The 26,884-nt window shown below is 43.0% G+C and overlaps 4 protein-coding genes across 5 annotated transcripts in view; 2 read left to right on the forward strand and 2 right to left on the reverse strand.

The window, feature by feature from the left end:
• Positions 1–1,708: 1,708 nt before the first annotated feature.
• decr2 (2,4-dienoyl CoA reductase 2, peroxisomal) lies at positions 1,709–5,004 on the reverse strand. 2 transcript variants are annotated; one of them, XM_068754625.1, is made up of 10 exons: positions 4,931–5,004; positions 4,615–4,716; positions 4,404–4,472; positions 3,829–3,880; positions 3,365–3,500; positions 3,008–3,132; positions 2,630–2,723; positions 2,441–2,545; positions 2,105–2,293; positions 1,709–1,865 (listed from the first exon to the last, which is right to left on the reverse strand). In XM_068754625.1, exons 2-10 carry the CDS (start codon positions 4,713–4,715, stop codon positions 1,831–1,833), a joined length of 906 nt encoding a protein of 301 aa, XP_068610726.1. In that variant the 5' UTR covers position 4,716; positions 4,931–5,004; the 3' UTR covers positions 1,709–1,830. The 2 variants fall into 2 exon arrangements, with proteins under 2 accessions (XP_068610726.1, XP_068610727.1); XM_068754626.1 differs by having other exon boundaries at positions 1,744–1,865; positions 2,041–2,293.
• A 1,968-nt stretch (positions 5,005–6,972) lies between these two features.
• Positions 6,973–9,783, reverse strand: LOC137910302 (retinol dehydrogenase 13-like). The gene is made up of 7 exons (XM_068754747.1): positions 9,719–9,783; positions 9,222–9,340; positions 8,968–9,123; positions 8,775–8,879; positions 8,476–8,688; positions 8,245–8,346; positions 6,973–7,857 (listed from the first exon to the last, which is right to left on the reverse strand). The coding sequence occupies exons 1-7, from the start codon at positions 9,781–9,783 to the stop codon at positions 7,535–7,537; spliced, it is 1,083 nt and encodes a 360-aa protein (XP_068610848.1). The 3' UTR covers positions 6,973–7,534.
• A 3,207-nt stretch (positions 9,784–12,990) lies between these two features.
• sbk1 (SH3 domain binding kinase 1) lies at positions 12,991–19,806 on the forward strand. Its single transcript, XM_068754544.1, has 4 exons — positions 12,991–13,028; positions 17,507–17,748; positions 18,341–18,543; positions 18,979–19,806. Exons 1-4 carry the CDS (start codon positions 12,991–12,993, stop codon positions 19,804–19,806), a joined length of 1,311 nt encoding a protein of 436 aa, XP_068610645.1.
• Positions 19,807–26,529: 6,723 nt separating this feature from the next.
• LOC137910439 (E3 ubiquitin-protein ligase BRE1B-like) overlaps positions 26,530–26,884 on the forward strand; it is a 7,177-nt gene continuing 6,822 nt past the window's right edge. The window contains exon 1 of the mRNA XM_068754875.1: positions 26,530–26,559. Within this exon, the coding sequence (XP_068610976.1) occupies positions 26,530–26,559 (30 nt within the window). The remainder of the gene's footprint in view (positions 26,560–26,884) is intronic.

A 26,884-nucleotide genomic window follows, 5' to 3' on the forward strand; every position in this document is an offset into this window, starting at 1 on the left:
ATAAAAATGATGGCAATTTGACCTCAGGTTTCACCGGTTGGGATGTTGTTCGGATGATACTAAAGTTCAGAAACGATATCTGACATTTAATACAGAGGCTACCGTCAATGTAAAAGTCATATTCATTCCGTCGCCTTCCTGAAACGCGTTTCGTCGTCCCTTTCTGTCATGGCAGCTCCACGTTTCAGTGTTACTACATCCAAAGTCAGCGTGACATCTGGGCTCGAAAGCTCACCAATTAAAACAAATTAAACCCCTGTGTTTGTCAACACTACCCAAAGCGTCTCACCTTATCCATTACGCGCTAGTTAGATAGCGATCAAGGCCAGCGAAGCGAGAAAACGACGTCACCAGAGTTACTCTGACCGAGGATCAATCGACCAGCAACGCTAATCTGTCGACACAAGGTGGGCAGCTAAACGAGACAGCCATCGCTTATAATGGATTTATGCTAGCAGCTAAAGTTAGCTCCGCCTCCGAGCATCCCGCTCCTCTATTGCCATTGGCCAGGGAAGCTAACCGAGTAGCTAAGCTAGCGAAAATTAGCTTGTTAGCCAGCAAACATGTCAGTCTAACTTATTCCTTTCTCAAATTTATCAAACGAAACAATAGCGTCGACGTCCCGCGGTTAAAGCGACAACTACCAGAACCATCGTCTCCGTGAGAATCCAGAGGTTACGTCCTCATTTTGGGTCCTTTTTTCCCCGCAGCGGTGATCCACCTGTATCAGGCCAGGCGAGAGGCGAGCCGAAACCGATCCTGTCTCTTCAAATTGTTCCGTTGTTGCTTTTGAAAATCCGCCCCGGTTTCAGAGTTCGTGAAATGTAAACGTCAAGGACGTCAAAATATGTCCGATAAAAGCTTGATCATTTGGCAGCCGGTCCAGCGATGTTGATGCCCCACACCGAAAGCTCTCGCATCAGCATCAGCAGCGACATCCTCCGCCTCCAGCCGCAGACACTCCGCTGACGTTTCACGCATGCGCACTAAACACCCTGCAGTATCGTCGGGTGTTTTTTTTTTGTTGTTTTTTTTTTTACAAAGTTATCAATTGAATCCTTATTAGCGCCATAAGTTAATGATTAATGTGAACCATCATTGCCAGTGCAGTCCGTTCTCACAATGGGAAAACGTTTAGGGGCAAGTTGAAAAGCTTTAAAACTGATTTTTATGCAGGGTACCAAAACTACTGCAGATAATTATTAACTATTGTTGTTATATAATAGTTTCATAATAATCGTTCATAGAGAGTAAACACTAAACTAGACAAAGAAGACATTTGCAGAAATTTGAGAAATACTAATTGCTGAAAGGTTGTAATCAATCATAATGTTAGGGCGCCCCCATCTGGCTTGCAGTAGTATAGGTTCTTATTTCATGTTAAAGCTTGCCTTTTATTCTTTCTAATTTCGGTTCTCAAAACCAGAGCACCCAAACCTTTGGGACAAACCCTAGTCCACCTCTGAAACAAAAGTCTTACTCTTCCAAAAAACAGTTTCATGAATTATTATGAAAATGAATCAAAAATTCAATTACAAGTGTCAGCAAGCTGCAAAGAAAAATAGTGACTGTTCACTGCAATTTTTCAAGTTCTATCAATAAATGCTTTGGAAAATAAGTTTAAATGGCACTTGATAATCAGGACAGTACATGAGATGAACAGAGAATACACAGTAATGACACAGAAATATTTAATGAGATAATGTGAATATTGTAATACAGTTAGGCAGTGTTCAACCTCTCAAGCTAATTAAAAAACACACTATGGAGTCTAAAGGCTCCAGAAGGTGAGATAATCCTCATTGGATCCAAAATGATACTTTTCCGCATTTACTTGTCTCTTTTCTTTTCAGATGACCAAAAACCTTAAAGGAAACAAAAGAAAGAAATGCATCAATACAGGTTACACTGTATTCTTGTAATTTAAGAAAAAATATTTTACTTTGACATACGACTCATCGATAAAAACAATGCACAGTACAAAAGCTCAGTCATACTGTCTTTCTATATGGTCCTGAAGCTGTGCCTCCTCCCACACACCTGTGCCAGGAGGAGGACAGGAGATCCCTTGTTCAGAGTTTAGCTGATTTAGAGGAGGCTATACCCAGCAGCACAGAGATGTCATTGGCTGAGGTCATCCACGAACCGCCGTCTGCCACCAGGATGGAACCAGTGACGTAGGAAGAGGCTTTGCTGGCTAAGAAAAGAGTGCAGTGGGCCATTTCTGTCTTGTTGCCTGCTCGCTGCAAAGGAATGGATTGGAACTCAGCATCAGCCTCCCTGCTGAGCCCACCTGAATGAAAGGAAAAATACTGATGAAGTATAACTAATAAGGGACTTAACCATGAACACTGTTAGATCAAACCGTTAGACTTATCAACTGTTAGACTTATTAGCTGTATAACCCATCAATTAGCCCATTTGCCAATTACATCTTTACCCAATCTGCGGAAGCCCTCTGTGCCAGAGATGGGACCTGGAGCGACCGAGTTAACCCTCACCCCACTGGGACCCCACTCCACAGCCAGGTGCCTGGTCATAGCATCTGGAGGCAGAAAAAAGGCCGTGTTCACTCACTCGATGCTCATTCTGATATTCAGAGATTAAAAATTAGAAACAAAAGTCTTACCATTTGCAGCTTTAGCAGTACCAGCGTGCACCTGGAGGCCTTGCCCCCTGTACCCAAGCGTTGCAGAGATGTTGACGATGTTGCCACCATGATTCTGCACAGGAAAATTACAGAGACTCAGAGTGGATCAAATACGCTTCAGAGCAAAAGCTGCGGTTTGAATAAATTCAGTAATTCAGCAGATGTTTACTGTCCGCTCTGGTGAAAAGATTAAAATGCAGAGAAGGAATGTTGTGAAAACGTTTGATCAGTAGCCCCCAAATTTTTTACATGCAGATACAGTACTATGTTGTGAGCTAATAAACAATTTCCCCTATACCTACTTAACTCAGAACAAAGAAACATTGTGCTACACAGACATAAAAAAATGTACAGTACCTTGAACCACTTCTCATAAACCACCTTGCTTGTGTTGAATGTACCCATCGTGTCTATTTCGATGACCGTCTTGAAGCCATTGAAGGATAGTGAGTCAGCAGGACACAAGAAGTTTCCAGCAGCGTCTGTCAAAACAGCACCGAGTTCAACCAAAGCCAAAAGACAGTTGTCAAGACAAGCAAACAAGATAAATACTACTCCATTAAGGATTTACAAATGCTTCAATTAAGCACATCAGTAGAAAAGATTTAATTTACTTTCAATGAGATCATCACAGCAATAATCCCAGCTCAGATCCAACCACAAACTAAACACAATCATCAGGTCATACATACGTTTATGTTTTCTGTCACTCACTGTTAATGAGGATGTCCAAGCGGCCCAACTCTCTCAGTGTCTCGTCCACAGCAGCTGCAATGCTCTCAGGCTGCCTCACATCTAAACACAAAGGGATGCAGCGGCGCCCTGAAGCGGCAGACAGCTTTTGAGCTGCCTAAGGACACACACACACACACACAATCACATTAGACAAGGCCGTCATAGCTACAGTTTTATATCTTGTATACAATCAACAAAAACAAAAAAACGAAAAAAGAAGAGACCATTATGTGGGAAGTCCAGATAACTATCCCCAAAATCCTTTTATTGCTTGTGTGATTAAAATGCTGTAAAATCAACATCTACAGATAAACCTGGTTTATGCTCTCATTTAATGATAGTTAGGAATCATCTACGTAGCACAAAGCTCCAGGCCAGTTTGGTTTCTAATTTTGAGTGTAATTTAGGATTGTGAAAACTTTTTTTTTTTAAGGAGTGATAACCTCTTTGAGCCTGTCCAAGTTCCTGCTCGCAATCACGGTGTCACAGCCATGCCTGAAAGACAAGAAAGTTAACAATGTGAATAGAAACTAAAGGCTGCGTTGTGCTGCGAGAGGAGACGCAAAGCGCATCGGAAACGAGAGCAAATGAGTAAACAATTTCAACTTTGCCACAGAAACCATCCGACTGTCATGAAACACAGCTACGTTTAAAGCGCACCTACATAGAGTAATCGTGATGACATAATGCTGACAGCGCATTGGTTTCTCAGCTTACAGATGTATTATCCTACACCAGATGTTTAGCGGCAATAATATGAAGCTGAAACGCTTCCAACTGAAATAAGAATATGCGAAACACATTTTTGTCGCGCATGTCATTTCAAATTGTGACACCTGGTAGCCCCAAAGTATGGACTCGCAGACCCCAATAAATTATTGCAGATGTGGAAGACAACAATATTGTAATTTGCAGTACATGTTCCTACCCTACCCTAAAAAAAAACTGAATTTTCTTTAAATAAAGAAATATTAAATCATTGATCCCTTCTTAGCAATGAAGCATGCAATCCTCTCACCTCATGAATATTTCAGCGATCCTCAGTCCAATTCCAGATCCTCCACCTGTGATAAAAGCAACCTGATCTCTGAAATATAAAGTGAAAGCCCTCAATAGTTACAATTATTAGTGATAAGCTATGTCAGCACCAATTTATTTACAGACACGTTTTTTTGAATGCAGTAAAGCAAAACCATGGAAATGCATTCAGAAGCACTGCAGATGCTTACTTGAGTAAATCTGGGCTGTAGATGTGTGTGTATGAAGTCAGGCAGTCGTCTGTGCCAATATCTTCAGGAACTGGCTCTCCTCTTCTCTGTGGCTCTACCATGCTGGTAAATAAAGTAGAAATTAAATACATACTTGCATTTGCGTAACCACAATAAACAGCTGTGCGCCGTTTAAATGTTAGCGCAGCTGCAAAACTGCAGCTTTTTTGTTGTTTTGCATAACTGCAAACACAATTCCGCTGCTGATAGCATTTAGCTGATAGCATTTAGCTGATAGCATTTAGCCGTCACGTCTATAAAGGTGAAGTTCGGTTACCTGCTGAAAAACTAGCTTAATGGATAATAGCTTCGCACCTGAAGCTCCGTCCAGCCCGTGTTTTTATGTTGCGTGTCGCACTTTGGTCGAGTACTCTTCGCGACACGTCAATGATTGATGCATTATGGGCAACGAAGTCCGATAGGGTAGTGTTCAAGATCACAAATATCTTCACTGTTCAAAACCATTGCTCGTCCATTTGATGACATATAACGCGTATACCTCAGCCGAGATCAAACAGTCCCTTTTATTTCTGCGAAATCTTACAGAAAATAAATCGAAATCTGACCTATTCCTCGAGAAACAAAATAAATCTCTTTATCAGGATCTTGTTTTTGTTGTTCTATTATCTATTTTTTTCTTGTCCGATCTGATTTGTCCTTGATCTAAACTACCAATCTATTATGCTTATTGATTAGTCTCTAAATTTATTTAAATGTTATTTTAATATTTCATTGATTAAATTCAAACAAGCCTTATCCAAAATCAAAACAGCCAACCATTTACATCTGATGGATCTGAATTTTTATTTGGATCCACACCATAGATGTTATCTTTCTTAATATGCTTGATATGTCTTTTTTCCCCAAAAAAGATCCATGTATTATTCCATTGGATATTAAAGAACATTCTGAAATCGTTCCATTTCAAAATATTAATGAAAGACAAAATCAATATTGGTTCTGCCCCTGTATCCAGATATGTAACAGATTTTAATGGCATCTATTTTGGCTAAATTTTGCATAACTCTGTTGAAAACAAACACACAACTTTATTGGCAGAAGCAAATAAAGTTGTGTGTTTGACAAATAAAGCATATTTAAAACTGAGTAAATACTGTGAGCTCCAGACTTTAGAGTTCAGGATTAATACGATACATGCCAGAAAGGGAGAGAGTTTTCATACATCACTCTAGAGTGAATTTAAAGCCTTTAGAAAAACAAAGAAGAATTCTGTTACTCGGGCTACAATAACCAACATTGTCTAAGATGGCACCAGGGAGGGTCTCCTTTGGTAAAGCAACACTGAAACAAACGATCCACGGTTTACAGTTTCAGGTCTGGTACCGATCAGTGTGCATTAGTGCAGAAGAGTGGCCTTTATTGATCCATACTTTGGGATTTACTGTTGGAAAAAGCTCCACAAAGCGGATCACTCAAATACTTAGGGGATAGATATTCTCCATTAAACAGGAATAGAGATGTAAGATGAGCGCCTCTGTGATTATCATTTGTTTTTCCAAGAAGAAGAATTAAATTAGTATAAAATGAACAATAGACATTAGTTTAAGCTGTTTACACCACAGATGATTTCACCGGGGTGTGTTTGCTTGAAATTACCTTCCGATGTTTTTGTATTGTTTTAAACTTCACATGTCTGACTGTTCTTAAATAATATTCTTCCAGAATCTGAGCATAGCTTTATTTGTCCTTACATCTTTATTCTTCTTTTACACAATATATATCAATTCTTACAATACCACTGATATACATTGGAGTCACTGACTGACAGAAGTGCTTTGCAGTCTTGTGTGACCTCTACTGAACCATCATCAACAGTAACACTCGTCTAGTAGGGGTTTGTGATGCTACATGACCACCAGATGGCACCCCCACTTCCATATTAACACCATTTCCAGCACAAGTCAGTGAATAAGCTTACATTATTATTATTATTATTATTCTGTTAGCGCTGGTTTGAGTCTGTTTTTATCATTCATTCATTCATTTTCCAAACCGCTTGTCCATTACTGGCTCCCGGGTCGTGCTGGAGCCTGTCTCAGCAGCCTACAGGCGAGAGGCGGCGTACACCCTGGACAAGCCACCAGTTCATCGCAGGACCACACACGCACACGCACACGTACGGACAATTTAGTCTAACCAATTCACCTAATTTGCTAGTTTTTGTTGGTGGGAGGAAGCCGGAGAACCCGGAGAGAACCCAGGCAGACACGGGGAGAACATGCAAACTCCTCAGAAAGGCTACAAGTTGGATTTGAACCTGTGACCTTCTTGCTGTGAGGCATCAGCTCACTAACTCTACTAACTTGCTGTATACGGCTCAGTAACCTTCTGTCACACATTCTATAATAGTGCTTTATATAACTTAATCGGCAAATTTCATTTTGCAAAAAAGTGTCGGTACTGAATTTTGCATTTTTAAGGCAGCATAATCCACTTCAAATGACAGGAGGAGGTTTAAAAAAAAAAAAAAGGAGCAGGTTTCCAGAGTCAAAGAATTAGGTGGTATTGCTTAGGAGGACATGATGCAGATCCAAGGATAACATAGAGTTCATGGTGAAAAACTACATTTAGTTAAGCCATGACGATTGGCATAGCCTAGCAACTATTCCAAATCAAGAGATGTTCATATCTGCAAAGTCTATTTATGTAATAAAGCGAGTGGGATTTAAATGAATCTTGTTTAGTAGACTGCTTCTTATACACAATTTAAAGAAAATATCCTGATGCAGCAATATAAAGGCATGTACGAAACAGGAATCAAAGTCTCAGACAATTACAGTAATTGTTCCAATGAACCTGGCACGATGACTCGAACCATAAAGGCTCGTTATTCTCTGCTGACACAGGGTCCAAAGCAGAACTACAGCCCCACAGCACTGCCGGCTGGTGCTGGGTTCTGTCTGTGTGTCTCCAACAGGTCTGGATGCGCAGCTTTCATCAGAGTTTCTGCTGGAGGGTTTGATTTAGCGGACTGACCCTCGTCCTCCAGTCCCACCAGCCTGCTGCTGACGTCCCACAGCCTGAGCGCCGTCTCCTCGTCCAGGGCCTGGGGCGCTGGTTCCTTTTCCGTCAGCGCTTCGTAGTACCTTCCCGTTATCCCCTCCATCTCCTCAGACACGGCCAGGTGGACGCTGGGCTGGGCCCCAAGCTCCGGGCTCTTCACCATCATGGAGAAAAAGGGACCTGTAGCGGTTCGATTGGGGGAAAGGGTTTGCTTTAACTGCTCTAACTGGATTTATGCTGCCTGTGGACTATAACTAAAGGAAATGCACACAGTAACATTCATCACATTTGTTCTTTTCCAAATCACATTCACTTTTATTACATTTAAGAATATAACATTTGACTTCCCTCAACAAATTTTGGATTTAAAAAATTGGAAAATAGGGCAGGAAAGTTTGGTTGACATTATAGTAATATAATATTTTTTTCTATAAAAAGATGATCTTCTACTTTTTTTTTGTTTATAACAAGTACCATTGTTAAAGTACTTTATTTTATTTTACCATTGTTATATATTATATTCAAGCAAAAGATGAATACATCCCTCACCACTAACCAAATACTTACTGAGTAAAGTACTGGAGAACTGTGATTGGTGCAGCCCCGTGTGCCTCCCGAGCTCCGTGGCAACAACACCTGGATGCACAGCATTCACGGTCACTCCTGTGCCTGTTGTACACACACACGTACACTTTAAAATATATATATATATATATAAGCAATGGCCAATCAGAAACAAGAACATAGGCCATACTCCCTCCCACAAATGCCCACACATGAAACAACCAGTGGACGTGCCTTGTAATCGCTTGGCTAGTTCTCTGGTGAACAGAACATTGGCCAGCTTGCTCTGACAGTACGCCTTCTTCGTATCGAACTTCTTCTTCTCCCAGTTCAAGTCCTCAAAGTCTATCTTTCCCACAATGTGGATGAGTGAGGCCAGGTTGATCACTCTGCTGGGGGCGGACGCTTTCAACTTATCCAACAGAAGATTTGTCAACAGGAAGTGGCCTGAAGGAAAACAGAAGTGAATTATTAGGCGGTGACGGCTAGACTTTATGAGAATGCAGGAGTGTGTAGATAGAATTATCTTTTACCTAAGTGGTTAACTCCAAACTGCATTTCAAAGCCATCCTCTGTTTTCCAAGCTGGACATCTCATGACCCCTGCATTGTTTATCAGCACATGCACATGCTCCTCTTCTGCAAGACAATAAAGATGTTCATTTAACTAAGTGTTTTGTTTTTTGTTACATTATAAACTGAAATTGCACCTGATACACTTCCCAACCATTTTTTATTTTCTCAGCAAACTCTCTGATGGATTTCACGGAGGCCAGGTCGAGGTGACATGCATAAACTTGATGGTTGAGGGTCTTCCCTCTTATTTCCTTTGCCGCTGCTTCGCACTTCTCCATGTTCCGACATCCCATAATGATCCGTCCCCCTGATGTTGTGGGAAGGGGAACACAGAGTGAAATATTAGCTCAAGTTTTCATATACTCCTTTTGCACCGAGGCGGAGTGACGACGTATCCTCTCACACCTCTCCGAGCCAGTTCTCGGGCGGTCTCCTTTCCGATGCCTGCGTTGGCTCCTGTAATGATGACGGTCTTCCCATTGATGGTGGCCTGACTGGGACAACGTCCTCCGGTCACATGGTTCCTATGGAACAATGAAGTTACAAGTTACAAGTTATCGTCTCACTTCAAAATTATATCATGTATTAATATTTTTCAATATCATGTCACTTGTCTACTTTGTGCCACAAAATGCAGTTTTTTTTTTTTTTTTGTGGCATTTAGCAGCCCTCAAGTTGCCACGGAACATAATATCTGTTCCATTGAAGTAGATGAAATTGTGCTGAACGACAAATATATTTGTCAACAATTTGTAAATAATTTCTGACAATTATACTCAATTTTTCAATTTGAACAAATGCCTCTAGGACAGTTATCTTTAAATGATCTTACAGGGTAAACAGGGTAAAATGTAGTTATATCAGGATCAACTGGACTTGTGTTGTATTTAATAGTTACTCACTTCAGTAGAACAGCACCTCCAATAACTGTTCCAAATACAGACAGGGGTAAAATATATCTATTCATGACGCCCAAATAATGCTGGAGATAAAATACTAACTCTGAAACGTTTGACAACACTCCCGAAATATAAGGTCATATGCGCGCATGATTTTAGCGTCATCGACTCTTACTAGCCAATCACAGGGCGAAAAAAAGACAGCGGCATTGTGGGAAATATAGTCCAGATTGAAATTGACGTTCAAATCAAGCAGGACGCAACATTTTCGCAACGTGGAATACGCGATTTAAATATAGAAAATGAATGCTGCTTATTAATATCCGTGAAGAACAACATTTAAATGTTTAGATGCAGATAAAAACACCCTGTCTGGTATATCCTGCTATTTTTATTTTATTATTATTGCATCATCATTTTAAAAAATTCCCAAATTTCAACACTAGAATAATTTACTATCTCAATCTTATTATTGTATGTAGCTAACAGAACAGCATGATATTGGAGTAAAGGATGTATTTCCAGATTTTCCATTCAGAATCAGTAGAGAGGACGACCGTATTCGATTCATCGAGGGAGGTGTATAGCGTGGATGTGAGATGCTTGGACACAAAGTATGCAGGGGAACTCTGTAGGAAGATGAATTTCAGGACAGTGAAAAAACGAGGCCGCACTTTCCTTGAACAATGAGGTGACAAAAAAAAAAGAAGTAAAAACTAGGGCGTACATCTGTGTCTGCAGGAGGGGAAGGAAGAGCAGCCGTGCTCCATTTGTTCGTGGCTTTCAGGTGTGTGCCCCCCCCCCCCAGTGTGTTTTGCCCTTAGCACTATCTGCGCTCACCACACAGCGATTCACCTTCTCTGTGATTTTCTGACAGCTATCCTTTCAAGATAACCTAGAAGTCTGTTTGGCCTAATTGGGCCTGAATGTCTCAACAAAAGAGAAAAAAAAATTCAATATCTACTCTCCGGCTCCTCAACAGGGATGAAAAATGCCACAGGTCAAAATACTTGCCTCAGGAAGAAAGAAGATCATGTTCTTCTGGGCGGACTCCCTGCCCCCCCGCCCCCAACCTTTTATCTTCATTCCCAATTGCTTGAAAACAGCTTAACTTTCATCTTCAATCTCAGCCTGGGTGTGAGCATGACCCACATACCTTCAGTGTAAATGTAGCAACACTAACCTAAGCATTTTTATTTATTTATTTGAAAGACTTCATGATCAAATGTGACAGAGTCACAGATAAGGTTAATACAGGAGAGAGTAAAACTAAATTATTCAACGATTTAGACTCCATCCATTTTCTTGGCGACACATTCAGGGTACAACCCAAATGCCACACAGAGACAGATGCACAACACTCACACCTATAGTGTGATACATTCAAATTAAATGTATTGTTTTTGGAGGTGGGAGGAGAATCCACGCGGACACGGGGAGAACATGCAACATTGTTGGATTTGCGTGTTAGTCAGGCTCCAGCAATTCCTGTGACCCGCGGAGCGGAAAAAGCGGCAGGAAGTGAGCGAATGAATAAATATTTAACCTATGGTGGTTTCCGTCTAGTCGAGCTCAGTAACTTTTGAAGATGCATTAAATTGCATGGGAATGTAATTAAATCAATATTTCAACTACAAGTTGATTGTATTGCAAAGTCTGCATCACTATAATCTGTTCACAGCCTTTTGAGTCTTCCTACTAACACACCTGAAATCCTGACCTTCTTGGTGGATGTAATGACCTTCATGTGTCTCAGTCTTTATTGTCAAAGCTGCTTCAAAGCTTTTAATCTCTCAGCCCTTCTGATAAAGGTTGTTTCATGATGATGATGATGAATAAAGGGAAGTTGGTGCTCTTCTCTCCGTTCACTGCGTTCTAATATGTGTCATCATATATGCATCAGTTAAGATATATGTGTCAAACTCAAGGCCCGGGGGCCAATGTGGCCCGCCACGTCATTTTTTGTGGCCCGCAAGAGCTTTGTGCAGACATTTGTTTTTGTAAAATGCTGAAAAGTAAAAGTGAATCAGAGTTGAAGTGTATTTGTAACTGATTTTTAATCTGTAAATGGGGTTTTAATGTTAAAATTAAATATTTGTTGCTGACTCCATTCTGGATCCGACCCAGATGATATTCAGTGGTGAGATAGAGCCCCCCCCCCCCCCTACATGACTGTGTTAAATTCCCTAAATATCTGTCAATAATCAATGGAGATATTGAAGAACAAATGACAGACAGACGCCGGTGATTACATAACCTCGGCGGATATTTTTACAGCAGTAAGGTATCAACATATTTTTAGAACTATACAATTGCATATGTAATATTTCTAATTTAATTAAGTATGTAGTAGTAAATACAGTTATTTAGCAGCATGTTAAGGAGTAGTTACATTTTATTTACATTACATTACATTTAGTTACATTTACACGATGTTACTTTTACAACTGGCCCTTTGAGGGCAACCATAATGCTGATGTGGCCCTCGGAGAAAATGAGTTTGACGCCCCTGAGTTAAGATGTTGATTTATTTAAGAGTTAAGGAATCGAAAGCAAAAAGAAGCTCTTGGATCTATCCCAGGTTGGGAGGTTGGATGGAGAGAGTCCAGGCGCTAGGACCCGAGACACGTGCGCGTTTTAGTGTGCCAGAGGGTGGAGACGGCGAACAATGAGGGATCTGACTGGCAACACAAGCTAAGGACTCTCATCCTACCCCTCAACCTAAAGTCCACTGGACCGGCGGAGAAGACAGCCGGGCAGTGCGCGCAGGACGCTGCGTTTGGACACACTGGGAACATTCTGGTCTGTCCATACACGCGCAGCAGAGCGCAGAGATTAGCTGTGGATGTGAATGAATGGGGTTGCATCGGAGTGTGTGTTTGTGTGTGTGTGTGTGTGTGGTTCTGAACTGGGTCATACGGACCGGTGGAGGAAGCGAAAGATAAACACGCACACTCCTCCTCCCGGCTGCCCGGCAGGTTGAGATGGTGCGCGCTCAGAGGAGGGATCCCAGCCCGCGCGTCCTCGTCTCGGCATCCCGGATCCAACGACGCGTTGACCGAATCCGCCTTGGATGAAGGACTGAGGAGCGTCTCCAGAAACAAAGCGGGAGGCAGAGGGAGAAAAACGCAAACGACGGAGCTCATCCCAGATCAGCAGCCAATCTGCGCGCCTGTGAGGTCTCCGAAGGACCTGCGCGCTTTTCTTGGCTCCTTTTTTAACTTTGTTCAGAGGAGCAATCGGCTGGAGATCAGCCCACCGGAGCGCAGCAGCGGATGCAGGACCACGGAGGAGAGAGACAGGTCGCCAGCAGGTGAGCGAGTAAGATGCCTGAAAGGGAGCGCACCACAGGATGGTGCTGTCTCCACAGGAGGAAACACAGGGGGGGGGGGGGGGGGCATGGAGTAAAAAGGTTTATTGATGTCATTTAATGGGTCATTAAAAGCATTTTTAATTGGTCTTTATTTTGTATTGATTATTTTACTTGGATATATTAGCTTTGTGAGGATGTTGTCTAACCTTTGACCTACCGTACTCACACCACACTATTTAAATATGAATAATGCAAAGCATTCGTGTTATCAGCTCCATAGTTGTGTTTTGCATCAGCACACAATTAACTATTGCTGCTGGGCGCTGGGCTTGCTTTTTATTATCTCTCCTGATACTCGCACATATTTAATTCTCACTGTGCTTTTGTGCTATAGATGGATACGCAACCCCCCCCCCCCCCCCCCCCCCCCCCAGTGTGCTTCACGTTAATGGCCCTTTAATACTTTGTCCAGGGCAAACAGGTGATAGCTCATCGTTAATGCCTTCTAATGCTTTTAAATGAGAAGCTGACTTGATAGCGAAAACCCTTTAAAAGCAGCGCCTCCCGACTGGTAATGGACTCTCACAGACAAGAGCAGCCGTTACGCATGGATTTGCTTTGTCACAAACATTTTATTGGTCTGGAGAAGCATCAGTAGTGTCTGGGACAGCTACTTTAAGGAAGTCGTTTTCACTATTCAGCTGTTGTTGCTCTACCTGGAGCAGGAATGTGTGTTATTTCCTGGAAATGTAAGAGACAAAATGCTAGTGTAGATTTATGCTGTCTGATATAAATCATAATCCTCATCCATGACAATGAAAGAAAATATAAATTACTATATATATATATATATACCGGTATATAAAATCTTGAGGAGCAGACCCGTGTGATGGAGAACATGAAAACCGTGACAATGACCAAGTCCAACATTTTGCCTCTCAGATGCCCTCAAAACAAAATGTCACAAGATCTTAAAGGCATTAAAGTGAGCCTCGCCAGATTTAAAAGGAAATCAAAATAAGAGACAGTTCAGAATGGAAGATGTAAAGAGGGCAACAATCATTTATACTCTTCTTTACCTTTCTGTCCGTGCTGAGTGAAAATGTAGAAAAAGGTCCCCACTCTGCCCCCCCCCCCCCCCTCAGCCAATGATTTGTGAAAGCGAGTCTCCGTGAGCTCAGCTGCAGGTTCACCTATCACAGCGCAGCAGGAGGTTTCCTCATAGCTGAAGGAGGCACGCCACCCACCAGCTCACTGGCCCTGATGTCCTGTGCAGTGATTGGGTTTTTTTTATTTTTTATTCCTGAGCAGAGAACAGAGTGTCCTGAATATGACTGGGTGTTATAAAGAATCCCATTTAGCTTTACATGGAGTGATAGATTGATTAGAATTGCTATTGTTTGCTTCCATTCAATGCATTCACTGAGACAGAGAAGAGAGCGACGGCAGCAACAACGCGTGGCGTCTACGGCATAAAAACAGCGTTTCTCTGCAGGTGCTGGTTACAGTCGGAGAAGTCCCGTCAGTCACATCGTGTTCCTCTTGTTTTCCTCTTGACTCAGAAGTGAGGCGGCGTGCAATTTGGACTCTAAATTGGACAAGCGTCAGTCTTCGCCCATAATGACTCCTTTTCCAAGCAGCGAGTCATTGGTAATGGAGAGAGAGAGGCAGACGAAGGCAATCCCTTTATTTCGTTAGTGCCTTGTTTGCTGCGTTAAGTTAAGTTGGTAATCTCATTTTGTGACAAGAGGTTATAACATCACTTCTGTGCAAAGACAATATTGCATGTACTGTATGTGTAAACATATTATACATGCAATACTGCAATACTAAGGTGCATATAATTAACTTTCTCCCCCCCCTCATTGGAAATATACATTTTTACATACGGTAGGGGAGAGTGGGGGGAGCAAGCTATAATAGCCTACAGAAACTCCTGTGACCCACAAAGTGGAAAAAGTGGAAGAAAATTAATGAATTTATAAATTCTATATTTGTTCATATAGGCTGGATTTGCTATTTATGCAAATCGTTCACAGCAAAGTGGCATGAAAGAGAAGCGTATAATTAGAGTTTATAGAAATACTGAGTCTTAAAAGGTGAATGTAGCCTAAGATTAACATCCCTAAAGCCTTGTAGAGTAGCTGAGTTTAGGCTTATCGCTGAGAACAATGTATCTAGAGCACACTTCATTGTAAAAAAAAGAAAGTCCACACTAAGATGTTAACTCACAGGTGAAACCTTCAGAGCTCAGAGGCCGACATCATGATGGACAATAAAACAACGCAGAGCAAAGAGACAGTCTTGACAAGGGAGACAGTTGCCGGTGTCACTGGGTTTATTTCATGTCTCATCCTCAGCCAAGTGTTTGCAGAATAAAAGGGCAACTGTGTCTGCAGTTTGGTATGACAGGTGGAGTCAGCCACAACCGGTTTCCAGACCGTCGCTGTGCTTATTAGGGCGGACAACAGGATGTTCTAACTTTTTCAGCTGATTTCTAAGAGGATTTCTGCCGCCAATACACTCAGCTCTGTTTGAGTATTTGCTAAATGGACTGAGGTTTTCAACATTCATTCGGAGGACGTTCGAGGACGGAACGCAGGTTGATGCTGCATGAAGGATGAAAAATCTTGTATTTTTATTGTGACAATGTGACTTTGATTCTTCATTAGGGTTGAATGTTGCAGTTATGAAGACTTACCTCAGCTCCACCGGTGAGAGGGATCAGCCTCACGAGACTCCTTTTTAACAGATGGTTAAAAATAAATAAATGGGTCTGTCTTAATGAAACATCTAAACATCTGGCTTGAGCTAGATGCTCCTCTTGCGGAACATGTGGCTACCTGATTTTTACGAGCCTGGCAGGTGCGAAGGGGATCAGGGCCAGCATAGGAGGTTTGTGATGCATCTGGCTGTGGCTGTGCATCAGTGCCGAGTTGTGCGGAGCCTCACAGCTGCTGCCTCTCAGAGGTAGGAAGGAACACAAGGGGCCTTTGACAGAGGGTCACTGTTTGAATCATGCACCAGACCCCCCCCCCCCCCCCCTCCCCCTCCCATCCAGCTCCCCAAACATTCACACACAATCCTCTCTCCGAGACCACAGAGCCTCATCCCCACACCACGGGGGTCAATGCACTGCATGGTGAAATCTTTTTTTTTTTTTTTTTAAAGCATCAGTGCAGCTGCAGAGAGTACCATCTCCCAACCACTCATTACTTTTCAGGACACTTAATCCAGTTCTGCAAAAGGAAATGAGTGCAAAGCATCCTGCACCATTGGGCGGAGTGTGCTTTGTATTGGTGGGAGCTGAGTAATGTGATTAAGATCCATGCTTGAGTGCAGTACGGGCACACTCGGCATGTCGACAATATTTATAGTTTCTTATACAACCATCTCCAAGCTCAGGATCCAATCAAGAAAGACGTATAATCTTGAGAGATGCATATGGGGCACTGTTTCTATGTTTTGTTTTTGTCCCCAGCCAAAGAGTGATGAGGCAAGAACGCAGGGCTGCGTGTGTTTGCATCCTGTTTCTGAGGGACTGATAGCAGGGAGAGAAGAGCTAAGACCGATTGCCTTGATGGATGAAAAAGGCCATCAGCAGAATTGCTTGTGCTGATTTGGTTTCAATTAGTTAACATATGTGTGAGTGTTGTGCATGATTGGACGATTAGATTTGATTGTCTCTGTGTGTGTGGAGGGGGGGGGGGGGGGGGGGCTTTGAAAAGAGACAACGGGTAAAGATCATTAGTGCGATTCGCTTCCTTTCCTGAAAAGCTCCATTTTGTCTCATTCGCTCTGTAATCTTTATTTCCTTTTAGTTACCGTTTGCTCAAACACCGCGGAGGCTATTAACATGCACACACTTAGTCGTTTTGGATTTGTTGTAAGCTGATACTTTTTTTGGGGTGCTCCACCCCCCCCCCCCCCCCCCTTCCCCCCCTGCTTCAGCAATTTGGCCAAAGTGCCTGCAACAAGCACCGCGCAAAAATGATTTAGTTCCCCAGACGAAACTGATCGACACGTTTTGTCACGTTTGTGTGCGAAATGAATTTGCACGAAGGCGTCAGAGCCGTCGGCGATGATTTGTGGCTTGCCATAACGACATGTGCACACCTTGAAGCTGTCTACTCTCTCCATTAGTTTCCATTTGTTAGTCCCTCTACCCAGTCATATTGATTTTTTCCCCATATCCATTTGCCAGTAAGTGCTGTCTCAGACTACCATGCCTGTAAGATGGCCAGAATCATCTAGAGAGAGAGAGAGAGAGCAGGAAGTCCAATGCATTTGGTGAAAGCATTCCCTGAGTTGATGGATATCGAGTTCTGTTAAACCCCTCATGATTTAAACATTTGCTGGGACACAATATACAGTCAGGAATTTATGGATGAAGGTGCCGATGAGGTTTCTGCCATAAACACAAGCCTGCATGAATTTCATATAGTCTCTCTCTCTCTCTCTCTTTCTCTCTCATCTAGCCTGCCCCACAGCGTCAAGGCGACACTGTCGCTTTCTCCATCTGGACTGGGACGGGTGGGGAGCAACGGGGGCTCCCCTACATCCAAGCTGGGGTACTGCGGCGGGGTGCCTGTGGAGGACATGCAGGCCCTGGCCATCACCTCTCTGTCAGCCACAGATGTAGCCAAACAATACGAACACATCCGCGAGCTGGGAAAGGGAACATACGGCAAGGTGGACCTGGTGGCGCACCGGACTCAGGGTAGGTTGATAAAGGCGCCAGAGGATCAACATCTGGATAAAGGTCTTTATCCTTTAACCCCGTTTTTATTATGAAAGGTAAAACTACGAAGGAGAATCTCAGATCACCAAATCCACATTGTGCCAGTGCGCCTCAATTTCGAGGATAATCAGTTAAGGCCAGGCAAGAGTGTTCTGAAGTCTCAACACACGGCCCTGATATTTGAATGGCTACACAGTTAGAAGGGCTTTTTAAAAAAATTTTTTTTAGGTCTACTGTTTAATTTTCTATTGTAAGACAATCAGGGCGTCTCAGTCTGAAAGAGGTGTCGCCTGATGCCGTCAAGTAGCACAGAGAAATTCTGAGAGGCTGGCTGGGATTAGAAGTGCCTTTGTGTTTCTGCAGCTGTGATTGTGAACAGCTGGTTGCACGTGTGCGATGGATGTGACGTTCGTTCACTAGATGCGATTACATGAATAAATAGAGCAGCTGTTGCAGATCTCTCTTCACGTATCAGATAACGCTACTCACTCGGATTCGCCTGTCATGTTTTTTTTTTGCATAGTAAAATGATGCGATTGCTTCATTAACATGTTTATCTCTGACTTTTAAGGCACAAAAATGGCGCTGAAGTTTGTTACCAAGAACAAGACCAAGCTCAAGAGTTTCCTGCGCGAATACAGCCTGACCGGCTCGCTTAGCTGCAGCCCGTTCATTATCAAAGTCCTGGACGTGATTTTCGAGACGGAAGACAGCTATGTGTTCGGACAAGAATATGCCCCTGCAGGGGACCTTTTTGACATCATCCCTCCACAGGTAAAAAAAAAAAAAAGAAAAGCTGTCAATCTTCATGCCAACCAATCACCATCCTCACTCACCCAGGGCTGCTCCAGTCAGTTGCCATGTTAAAACATAGCAGCGTTAACAAGTTCTCCTGGGATTGGAGCCTTGTCTTTGTCCTGGTTTTCGCTCTGCATAGAGAGCACACTTTTCTAGTGCTGTTTCAGTTGGTGCTGCACAACTTCAAGGTCCTTCTGCAGACTCATTAAAAATGTTTGCAGCAATGCTCCGAGCGGAGACTCTTCTGCTTCAGTTTCACGTCTGACTTTTCACCCCCCGCTTTCTTATTCTTTTGAACAACATTTTTTTTTTTGCATTACCTCCCTTAGGCTCATCTTCCACTATAACATGAATAAAATCTTCTGTTAATGTTCCTCTTTCTTTTTCTGACTCTGTTTCCCCTCTACTCAGGTGGGTCTCCCTGAAGAAATGGTTAAGCGCTGCATGCAGCAGCTGGGCCTCGCCCTGGACTTCATGCACAGTAAAAGCTTGGTGCATCGGGACGTCAAGCCGGAGAACGTGCTCCTGTTTGATCGTGAGTGCCGCCGCATCAAGCTGGCGGACTTCGGCATGACCCGGCGCGTTGGCTGCCGTGTGAAACGGGTGAGTGGCACCATCCCTTACACAGCTCCGGAGGTGTGCCGTGCAAGTCGCTCCGAGGGATTCCTTGTGAACACCAGTCTGGACGTGTGGGCTTTTGGTGTGCTGGTCTTCTGCATGCTGACAGGAAATTTCCCCTGGGAGGCAGCGCTGCAGGCCGATGCCTTCTACGAGGAGTTTCGGCGCTGGCAGAAAGCAGGGTGCCCCGCAGGAACGTATCCGTCTCAATGGCGACGCTTCACTGATGACGCCCTGCGCATGTTCCAAAGGCTTCTCGCCGCTGAGCCAGAAAAGCGCTGTGGGGTCAAGGACGTCTTCTGCTTCGTCAAGTACGAGCTGGTCAGCGAACTCAGACGCAGAGCATCTTGCCGAGCTAAGAGAGGCGAGAGGTCGAGCTCGGGAGCATGCGCCAGCAGCTGTGCTTCCTCTGGATCCTCCACCTCATCGCGTTCCTCCCACAGACACCCCGAGCCCTGCACCCCTCCGGGAGCATCCTGCCTGCGTCCGGCGCCACTCAAGCGTAGTGTCCTCTCGGACCCTTTGTCTCCGCGAGAGGAGTCGGGACAGCACCAGTCTCCAGGCCGAGACAAGAACAAAAGCCAGATGGTGATGGCAACTGCAATTGAGATATGTGTTTGACCACGCTTGTGTTAGCACTGGAGGCTTGGTGGCTTTTCACAGTAATAACAAGCTGTGAAGAGGCGTTAATGATGAGCACGGGAGACTCCAGTGAAAACGCAGAGGCACTTCAACCATGAAAGAGAAGCTCAGGATCACATCCCCGACTGTGGAAACAGACACAATCGATCAGCGGTGAACACTTTGACAGCTTATCGCTGACTCATGCTGTTTTGGCTTTGATTTGTGACAAAGGACTTCTTTCAATGCTGAGAAGTCATGCAGACAGTGGCATCTCTCAGCAGCTTGATCTGCCATCCTGACACGTGTCTTCTGCCATATAATGTGGGCGCCGCTAATAGCAATTTGTGTTTTACATCATGGATCAGTACCGGTGTGTATTGATCTGAGAAAATTAGTCTGTGGGGGGGAGACCGAGACTTAAACTGAACGTTTCAACTCACTGTTCAGAGGCCGGTGATTTCAGCCCAACGTTCGCAACCATCATCTCGCCTGGCAACTTCCTGGCAACTTTCACCGCGTAGAATTTATCATCGACGTTTCAAAAGGAATATGAAGAGAAAAAGACAAAATATCTTAATGTAGCAGTTTGTGTGAGACGTCTTTTCATGTGCTCTTTGAGCGTTAGGGACAGATTCTCAGTAATAGACTTCACCTCAGGACAAATCAGTGGGATACTTCCTGTTTTATTATAAATGCAAATCTATCGAAAGGCTGGAAGGGGTATCTTCCACTTTTGAACTGCTTTCAGCGAGATTCTGCTTCAACGTAACGCAGCAGAATGCAGGGATCGCCCATGTTCTGAGTGGAAAAAGGGGGGGGGGGGGGGGGGGGGGGTTGAACAAAGAAGAAGGGAAGAAATCTCTTTTTGATCTTTCTTTTCCAGCGTGCGTTTGGATGTGCATACGTATGTGTTTCAAATGCTAAAAGCACAAGACGTTTTGGCTTAGTGAAACGTCTCCTCTTTACTGTAAATAATGAGATATTTCTCGGAGTGCACCGTGATATCAGGTAGTTCAATTATGTAGCGCTACTCATTTTCTATGAGAGGAAAGGCAGCGAGGGTTTTGCAGGTACTGTTGGGGCCAGGCACCAAATGTAGCAACAAAAATATGACTAAATGTACAGTATGTATAGAAATATGATGGAGAGCCTATCATATTTAACGCTTTCAGTGCCAGGCATTTTCAGCTCAGCTATATGTGCCCCAGTTTTTGCCCATGTTGCCCGATTTTCCCATCTCCACAGAATATTCTTTACTATGACTAAGCAAACACTGAAAGATCAAAGTCTCTTCTTTCATCAGGAAAAGAAAGTGTGTTCCTACCTTTTTCCGTTCTGGAGTTATTGGCCGTTGAAGAGAGGTAGATTTCAATATCAGGGTTGCCAGTGAATGTTTGGGTTATTAAAAAAAACGCCTTGAGACGTTATTGGCACTGAAAGAGTTAAACATGACAGCAGTTCTGTTTTATGTTGCTGTTTTGTGTTTATTTTAGTTGGACGTTGTTTTCTTCATCCAGTCGTGCACAAATGAGCAAACATTCCTGTCAATATAACCTTGAGCAACATCGTCATAAAAAATCATTATGCTTCCTGGTATCAATGAGTGCAGCCCATTCCATGCAGTCAAAGCTACCGCAGGTCAACACCAAACTAATGAATTTACCGCCATCAAAGGTACTAGAATATTTGATTAGCTACATGTAGTATTAATACACTGCTCAGAAGTATAGCAACCTTCTGCTCACCCTTTATTAATGTTCCTTCCTCTCTCTGGGGATTCATCAGGATTTATCAGTCCAATGGCAGATCCCAGGTCTTTATTTTCTGTGTGTGTGTGTGTGTGTGGTACTTCTATATCCCTCATTGATTGTTTTATGAGCTGATGAGTGATGATTGATCCTGGCCAGGCGCGCCGCTTCATCTTCCAATAAGACACTCATGAATACATCTCATGATCTCCTCATTACCATTCATTTTCTGTCTTGAATGTGCATCGCTGTTATGCCAATCAATCAGTTTGTGTCTGCGAGTGTGCTTGTGTCTCACGACAGATACTTATTATGCTCAACGACACGTTTCTGCTTATTTGGGTTTCCCAGTATTTTACGAGCTGTTGTTCCACAGATCAGAGTCTTCGTCTTGACTCGTCAGGGCGTAATCGAAGCTGTTGACAGTCCTCGTTGTTTTCCCTTATTGCTTTTCATTCTTACTCTCGATTCTCTGCATGTTATCTGATTGAGGCTGATGCTTTGTCAAAGAAATGTATTTTTGTCTGTCAAAAGGTGATGAATAAAGTGAGGCGACACGTGAATTTGCCCATTTCTGCTGATCTGCATAGGAGAAAAAGACAGGTCCTTAGATGGATGATATAAATATATACAGCAGCGAGAGTGAGCGATGTTCTGTCAGTCATTATTCTGCATTGTTATTCCACGTGGACTGTTATGACAGGAAATGTCACCTTTAATGTGTCAAATGATGCTGAGTTATATAGAAGCTCTAGAGAATAGCCGTCTATTAACCCAGCCCCCCCCCCCCCTGATCCAATTATTGAATTGAATTATTGCTGCCAGCAAGTGTTGTTGTAGAATATCCTGTAAATACTGTATGTACTGTGTGTCAAACGAAATGGAACAAAAAAATATATATATAAGCAAAATGATAATATATGTTGAAATAAATTTATGCACCACATTGTATGGCTCCGGGAGTATTTCTGTGGGTTGTTAAACATGCAGCGCAGGCAGAGCTAACTCTACCATCGCCTTTTGATGCCCCGACATTCGATGAAGGTCATCTCGAGTCATATGTGATTTCCCAAGGCTTTGGTGTGGTTCGCTTCTGAACCCCTAGCTTATCTTTAAAATGCCAACTTCCTTCTGAAAGTGAAATTTACATATCTAGATTTCGTTAGTTTTCTGCTGCCCTCGTGGAGCAAATTAGTTCAAGGGCAGCCAGAAGATAAGATACGAGATGTGAACAGTTATCAGCCTCACCACCCCATCATACTCAGCTGTTGTGTCAGAGTGGGGACGTTTCCTCAAGGTGTTATCAGGCTGCGTTCGGACAGCGGCAGTAAACTGTAGTGCCCCCCCCCCCCCCCAAGGGAGGCTAATCAGTTCAGACAGTGCAAGAGAAAGGAAAGGTCACCCATGACATGCGGGGTTTGTTTAGGGAAGCTGCTTGTCCTTTGTGATCGTCTGTTCTTTGCACTTAAAGGGCTGCAGCAGCCCGGCGCCAGTGTAGAAGTCATAATTGTGTTAACCGTTAAGCTCCCCTTTGGAAATGGAAGATTCTGAATGAAAAGTAATGAATGCAGGCGGATGTATCAGGTCACCCAAATCACAAATTGATTCCCCAAATGTCTTCTGGAAAAAGGAAAGAAAACCCCCCTAAAGAACTCATTCCAGAAACATGAAGAGCAAAAATTAATGAATCATCAGGAGTATGAGCATCCGTAAGGCGAATACTGTAAAGGTTTGGTAATGCATTATTACTCAGCTGGAGCTTTTAATAGATTGTCATTTAAAACCACCTTGATACTGAGGACTGGACGAACCTGGACAGAGAGGCAAGAGGAACGTGATCTCAGTGGATGCTGCTGTCTCCATGAGATAAAGTGCTGAATGCTTCCTCAGCCAGGGCTAATGCCTGGAAAATGAGGTGACTGTGTGACCGACTGGGAGACTAGTCGCTGCTCCACTAGCAATGTCCACATTTCACCGAGATGCCTGTAATGTGTTGCTCAGAGAGATATGACAGCATTTAGAGCGTAGTCTTGATGTAATCGTGAAATGTGCGGCAGAAGAGGCTTTAAAATCCGTGTAGATGTGAGCTTAAAGAAAAATAAATCATTCAGGCCATCTTGTAGAACATACTTCAAATGGCAGCAAAGCCTTTTTCCTCAAATGACAGATTTGTCTAGGCAAACATCACAGGCATTTAAGCACTGATCAATAAAGCAGTAGAGATGCTGTTATTCATAAAGCACCTGATGTGGTTTCTTTGTATCAGTGAAGCGTTCTTCTGCAGACTGAGTAGCAGAGTAAACCATGTGCAGAGGTATTTTTAGGTTGTCCAAGTTTGCAGATTGCAGAGTAAATAGCATTTTATGGGGACATACTGTACTACACAACATTAATCCAGCTGCATCACCTCCTCTGCACCAAGAAATTAATCACACTGAGCTGAACTATCCCTCTGTCCCCGATACGCCTTTTGCAGAAACAGCTGCAAGCGTGACGCTGGAAATGCAGCCAAAGATTTAAAGTCAGAAACTCAGCTAGTGGTCATATTCCCAAACAGGGGTTGATTGTGAAGGAATGTTCCCTGCCTTCCCTCAGACCTAGACTCCAGCATCACGTGAAACGCCGTCTGGTCACAGCTGGCTATTTGGGAAGAGGAAGAAAATAATGTCAGCGCAGAGAGATGTGTGAAATGGGACAAATGTGTTTGTGTGTGCTTGATCAGGAATCACACCAGTACAAACAGAGCGAGCTTGAATGTGCAGCATATTTGGTTATTGGAAAATAAAATGTGCTATTTAAAAAAAATAAGATAAATGTGCAAACCTTTTTTATTTTTATTATAATTTTTTTGCCTGAGGTATGCCACTAAAATGTGGTCAGACTTACACTCCAAGACAGTAGGTGGTCATCTTCTTCTGCCATTGCTATAGCAACTGAGATGGTCCCAGTTTAGAAGCGCTCTGAAATCTTATTCTTGTTTTAGAAATCTGCCACACATCCCCTGTTCCAGAATTATTCAGTATACAGTACAAACACTGTGTATTTCCTACTTTGGCTTCTGAAACCATTTTTATTTAAATGGGAGTGGGCATTCTGTCTGCAGCTCGAGGCTCATTAAGATGGATGGTGCCTGTTTGTGTTGCATTTAACCACATCTCTGTGGCCTATTGTAATGCTGTGTGATGGCTCATATGAAGTTTAATCATATTTTAACATGTTTCAAACATCTCGATTGCTCCCGAACAGATGCCACATTGAATTATCTCTGTTCCCCGGTGCATGATACATAATTAATATAATTAAACTTTCACCTTCCCTCTAGCGTCACTTCCAAGGACAGTATTTGATCAAGTTTTCTGTGAGTATTCGTGGCATGGCATGACGTAATCTGAAATCTAATTTGATGGATTTGATAGTATTGATCACACAGTAGCCAATCCTACATTTTAGAGAAACACCGAAGCATAATTTATAGTAAAGTAGATTTTTGGGAAGAAAGGTATTTATGAAAGCCAGTCAGTTAAATATTAAAACAGAATTTTAGGTGTATGATTAATTAAAACTTTACGTGTTATTTGGTCAGATGGCCACAGCTACATTTTAATACTGTTACTTAAAAAGTTGCGTTTGAAACCCGTCAATAATAAAGAAACACAGAAAGGTGCGTACTTTAATTTATACTGCCAGCACCCAAGAGAAACATTATCTTTGCATGCTGGAGCCCGATTGTGTTTCCTTAGTCGCCGCCAGACGAGTGTGCGCCGCCTTTCTAATACCTATTATCTGCATGCAGTTGTTTCAGAGTCTCACCGTTCAGAACTGAAGGTCAAACCCACTGCGATGCTCGCCTTCCATCAAGTAAACTTAACGATCAGTTACATTTCATCTTTAGATTCATTGCTGAAGAAGCACAAACAGAAAAAAGAAAATAAATATGAATTGAATTAATCCCTCAAAAACAAAAACGACAGCCATCGCTTTTTAGACCTTCCTTTATCTTAGCTTACAAAACATTTGAGTTGGACATCTCTGAAGATTGGTTTGAGATGATAGTGTGAAAAACTTCAAATGGATGGCTATAATAATAATAATTTAAAGTCTTACTGCTACGTTTACTGCTACGTTAATCTTTGTCTGTCAGTCTGTTAAACTGGATTTGTGTAGAAAATGAGCCCTCCGGTAAAATCAGTGCAGTGCAGTGTTTTCATGAGTTCTCAAAAAACAGGGGGATTTCAGGTTAGCGCTGAAACAGGCATACTGAAGAACAGAACAGAATAATTCATCATAACCCAGAATTATGTTCTTGCCCTGCAAACAATAGCATCATTGCATAGCGGTGACAACGTGTAAATTGCAAAGACCCCCCCGAGATGCTGCTCAGCGCTTCTCATATCCAGTGTTGTTACATTCAATTATCTGCTAATGAGTTTCTCTAACAAGTGGGGATTCAAGGGGAGCATCTGTGACGGAAGACTCTCTGCTGGCCGCTCGGCGGCGATGGTTCACGTCCACCTCAGGTCCCTGACAGCAGAGACGCAAACCTCCATCGCATGCTGGGCAGGAGAGATTTTTTTCATTTCTTTTGCATTGTCTTGCGTCTATTTAAATGAATTCTACATTGGCAAAGATATGCCCTGGTTAGTATATCCCCCTGATTACAGGCAAACATGATTAATACATAATTGTAGAAGGGAATCTGCAGTAAAGCTGCAGCATTTAACAGTAAACACTTTTCTTTGCCAGTCCCTCAGTTAGAATGAAAGGTAATAAGGCTCTGGGACATGGATTGTGTGCTATTATAAAATGTTATTTTAATCCATCAGTATTTAACTGCAGCGCTCGTCTCTGTGTCTGAGGATTTATGGTTTCCTCGGCGGATGGTGAGTCCACTGGAGGTTGGGCCCATGTCATCCTTTTGGGCTGAGCCCGGCCGAGCCTCGTGGGCAGAGGCTGGGCTACCAGACGCTCGCATATGAGCTCCAACCCCGGGCTGGGCTCCAGAGTGGGGCCCCGGTTGTGCAATACTGGGCAACGTCACAGTCCTTGATTTTGCAACAAAGCTTTTGAACTGCTCTTAGTCTGACCCGTCACCCAGGACCTATTTGCCCTACCAGGAGCATAAAGAAAAGAAAAGAACCTGACATAAAATTTCAGATACTTTTTCACGTACTTTCACTTTAGTCTGGAATCCACTCTGTGAAACACGAAGCCTCATAAACGAGTGAAGTGTTTGTATTCCCTGAATCAAAGAACGGAGGGCGTCGTGTGGATGGAATAACCAAGTCAGCCTTCTTTGTGCAAACACATCTATCTGACTCACACCTTTT

Source organism: Brachionichthys hirsutus, chromosome 21, assembly GCF_040956055.1.
Source record: "Brachionichthys hirsutus isolate HB-005 chromosome 21, CSIRO-AGI_Bhir_v1, whole genome shotgun sequence".
Classification (NCBI taxonomy): Eukaryota; Metazoa; Chordata; class Actinopteri; order Lophiiformes; family Brachionichthyidae; genus Brachionichthys; species Brachionichthys hirsutus.

Bases quoted from the DNA above. Each gene is read 5' to 3' on its own strand.
- LOC137910302 (XM_068754747.1), bottom strand. From the start codon at position 9,783: ATGAATAGATATATTTTACCCCTGTCTGTATTTGGAACAGTTATTGGA. The intron at 9,341-9,718 runs GTGAGTAACTAT...ATTGTTCCATAG, and splicing joins GGAGGTGCTGTTCTACTGAA to GAACCATGTGACCGGAGGAC. The intron at 7,858-8,244 runs GTAAGTATTTGG...GAACCGCTACAG, and splicing joins GTTCTCCAGTACTTTACTCA to GTCCCTTTTTCTCCATGATG.
- decr2 (XM_068754625.1), bottom strand. From the start codon at position 4,715: ATGGTAGAGCCACAGAGAAGAGGAGAGCCAGTTCCTGAAGATATTGGC. The intron at 3,881-4,403 runs GTGAGAGGATTG...CTTGTCTTTCAG, and splicing joins ATCGCTGAAATATTCATGAG to GCATGGCTGTGACACCGTGA. The intron at 2,546-2,629 runs GTAAGACTTTTG...TTCTGCCTCCAG, and splicing joins TACTGCTAAAGCTGCAAATG to ATGCTATGACCAGGCACCTG.
- sbk1 (XM_068754544.1), top strand. From the start codon at position 12,991: ATGCAGGACCACGGAGGAGAGAGACAGGTCGCCAGCAG. The intron at 17,749-18,340 runs GTAGGTTGATAA...CTGACTTTTAAG, and splicing joins GGTGGCGCACCGGACTCAGG to GCACAAAAATGGCGCTGAAG. The intron at 18,544-18,978 runs GTAAAAAAAAAA...CCCTCTACTCAG, and splicing joins TTGACATCATCCCTCCACAG to GTGGGTCTCCCTGAAGAAAT.